At 40.9% G+C, this 2,476-nt stretch overlaps 1 protein-coding gene across 2 annotated transcripts in view; it reads left to right on the top strand.

The window, feature by feature from the left end:
• dennd1c (DENN domain containing 1C) overlaps positions 1-2,476 on the top strand; it is an 11,301-nt gene that overhangs the window by 5,645 nt on the left and 3,180 nt on the right. For both annotated transcript variants that reach the window (XM_032533435.1, XM_032533426.1), the window contains 7 exons: positions 32-142; positions 693-793; positions 883-928; positions 1,017-1,118; positions 1,657-1,782; positions 2,067-2,168; positions 2,350-2,440. In XM_032533435.1, coding sequence (XP_032389326.1) covers positions 32-142; positions 693-793; positions 883-928; positions 1,017-1,118; positions 1,657-1,782; positions 2,067-2,168; positions 2,350-2,440 — 679 coding nt within the window. The remainder of the gene's footprint in view (positions 1-31; positions 143-692; positions 794-882; positions 929-1,016; positions 1,119-1,656; positions 1,783-2,066; positions 2,169-2,349; positions 2,441-2,476) is intronic.

The raw sequence follows: 2,476 nt of genomic DNA, 5'->3' as shown, positions 1-2,476 counted from the left end.
GTGTGTGTGTGTGTGTGTGTGTGTTTACCAGAGGAATTTGACAGAGCTGATTGTAGCAGTAGATGTGGGGAACCTGCTCCAGCTCTATGCCAGCATGCTGTTTGAGAGACGCATCCTCATCTTTGCCAGCAAACTCAGCACTGTAAGACAGACATGTTTGCTCATGCATGTACAATTTCTGGAACCCACAAAACTCACCTTAACTAATAATGATAACAGACACATTTCAAACTCCTACACCTACACATTTATCTAACTGTAGTTGAGACAGAAACTACTTTAGTGTCTGCTGAATGCAACTACTTGGAAACCAAACTCAATGCAACTAGAATAATCTACATTTAACTTTATTTCACTGCTCTGTATTAAGGCAGTGATGGCCTAAAGATTAGATAAGCAAGCTTGTGACTGGAAGGTTGCAGTTTTATCTCTGTGAAATTGAAAAGAGCATGCAGTGCTTGAGCCCCATTACCACCCTTTGAGCAAGGTCCTTAACCCCAAAGTGAATGTTATTAGTGTGTTCCTGCAAAAGAGAGGCTTCTCAGTGAACCTTCCCTGAAAAAAAGGTTTTAATTGTGCTGCCTTGAAATCACAAATTGACCACAATAGGTGACCTATGGCAGACCATACAGAAAGGCTTGTGTGTCCTTTGTGTTATTGTTGTCTGAAACAGTCCATTCTGTATTGTGTAGCTGACGTCTTGCGTGCATGCACTCAGTGCTGTGTTATACCCAATGTACTGGCAACACATCTTCATCCCTGTCCTACCACCCCATCTACTGGACTACTGCTGGTAAGAAGTCTATCTGTCAATCTGTGTGTCTGTCTGTCTGTCTGCATGGCTGTCTACAATGGATTCACACTTCTGATATTTGGTTACAGTGCACCAATGCCTTACCTAATAGGGGTCCATACCAGTCTATCTGAGGTAAACTAAAATCACTCAAATACTACAAACCTATATCTACCAGGTTTGTCCCAACAGCTCATACTGTGTCTCTGTGTTTGTATTACAGCGGGTGAGGGGCCGCGGGTTGGAGGAAGTTGTAATTCTGAATGTGGACACAAACACTCTGGAAACCCCCTTTGACGACCTTAAAAGAATACCTTCAGATGTGGTAATGAATTGTCTATTGTAATAAATACTTTGTGTGTAGGTTTGTGTGATTATATGTATTTTTGTTGTCTCCCACTTAACACTTAACTGTTTTTATAGTAAGGAAAGATTATAGGTGTCCTTGCGCATGCACACACAGGAACTAAACTCAGGAAATAAACTAAGAAGAAAAGTCCCCTTTGTGCATTCCTATTTGCGTCCCATCAGTAGAACTGTTAAGATTAGGAAATTATATAACAGCAACTTTACTTGAGAAAACATAGCACTCACCTGGTGCTTCTGTACACACTAGCCTACATGTTGTAGCTGTTTGACAGGTGGGACGAATCTGTGATGATCAGTATTTAAGACTTTGCCCCAAGAGCAGGGTCATTTTGGGTTCCAGGAACCCTGGTTCCTGGAAAACACAGTGGAAACAAATTGAAACACAACAAGATTCTTGAGTTCCTGGAATGGTTCCTGAAAAGTTCCTGCAATGGAAACAGGCTTTTAACTGCAGTTTCAGTTTCAGCCCTCATATAAATAACATATGTCTCCAGATGTCCGGGCTGAAGGGGTGTTTGAAGCGTCAGGCAGTGTCTCCTGGCTGTGGTGTATCAAGGGCCTTCCTGAAAGCTCAGGCTCTACTGTTTGGAGGCTACAGGGACGCGCTGCAGGATGACAAGGTCAATCACTCATAAGTCATATTGCAAGTTAACATTGCAGAATTTAACACTTAAGGTTTTTATCATAAAAATGACAACAGTGGAGTAAACAATTCATAATTTGTTATGTGCAGTATTTCCTTTTGTATGCATTTAAAAAAGAACTAATCTAACAATTTAAAGTGTTCTCAGTATTTGGACATGTCTAAAGGCAGCTTTTTGTCTATGTGTGTTATTGGGTCTAATTTTTCTCTTTTGTTTGCCTCTCTCTCTCTCTCTCTCTCTCTCTCTCTCTCTCTCTGCAGGAGGGTGTGATGTGGTTCAGTGAGGAACTGTTTGTAGATCATAAGTCTGCCAGTATGAGGCAGTTTCTCAAGAGTGCCATTCATTTACAGTCCTTCAAACAGGTACACACTGTGCCTCCAGCCAGTGACTGCCCTCTGCTGGACAGACACTGCAATTATAACACTGGTGAAGGGCCGGTTGAAAGAGAATTAAAGAGAAATGTTGCAAATGAGTGAACATTCTAATATATTTCGATACAATAATAAAAACAAACAAATATATACATATGTACATATTTTTTAGTTCATTGATGGTCGCTTGGATATTCTAAACAAAGAGAAGGAACCAGATGATCTCTTTGAAGAGGAAATCTTAAAGTGTGAAACAGCTGCAGGTGTGTATCTGTGTGTGTGTGTGTGTGTGTGTGTGT

Source organism: Etheostoma spectabile, chromosome 2 (assembly GCF_008692095.1).
Source record: "Etheostoma spectabile isolate EspeVRDwgs_2016 chromosome 2, UIUC_Espe_1.0, whole genome shotgun sequence".
Lineage (NCBI taxonomy): Eukaryota > Metazoa > Chordata > Actinopteri > Perciformes > Percidae > Etheostoma > Etheostoma spectabile.
This window is presented reverse-complemented; position numbering and strand designations above follow the sequence as displayed.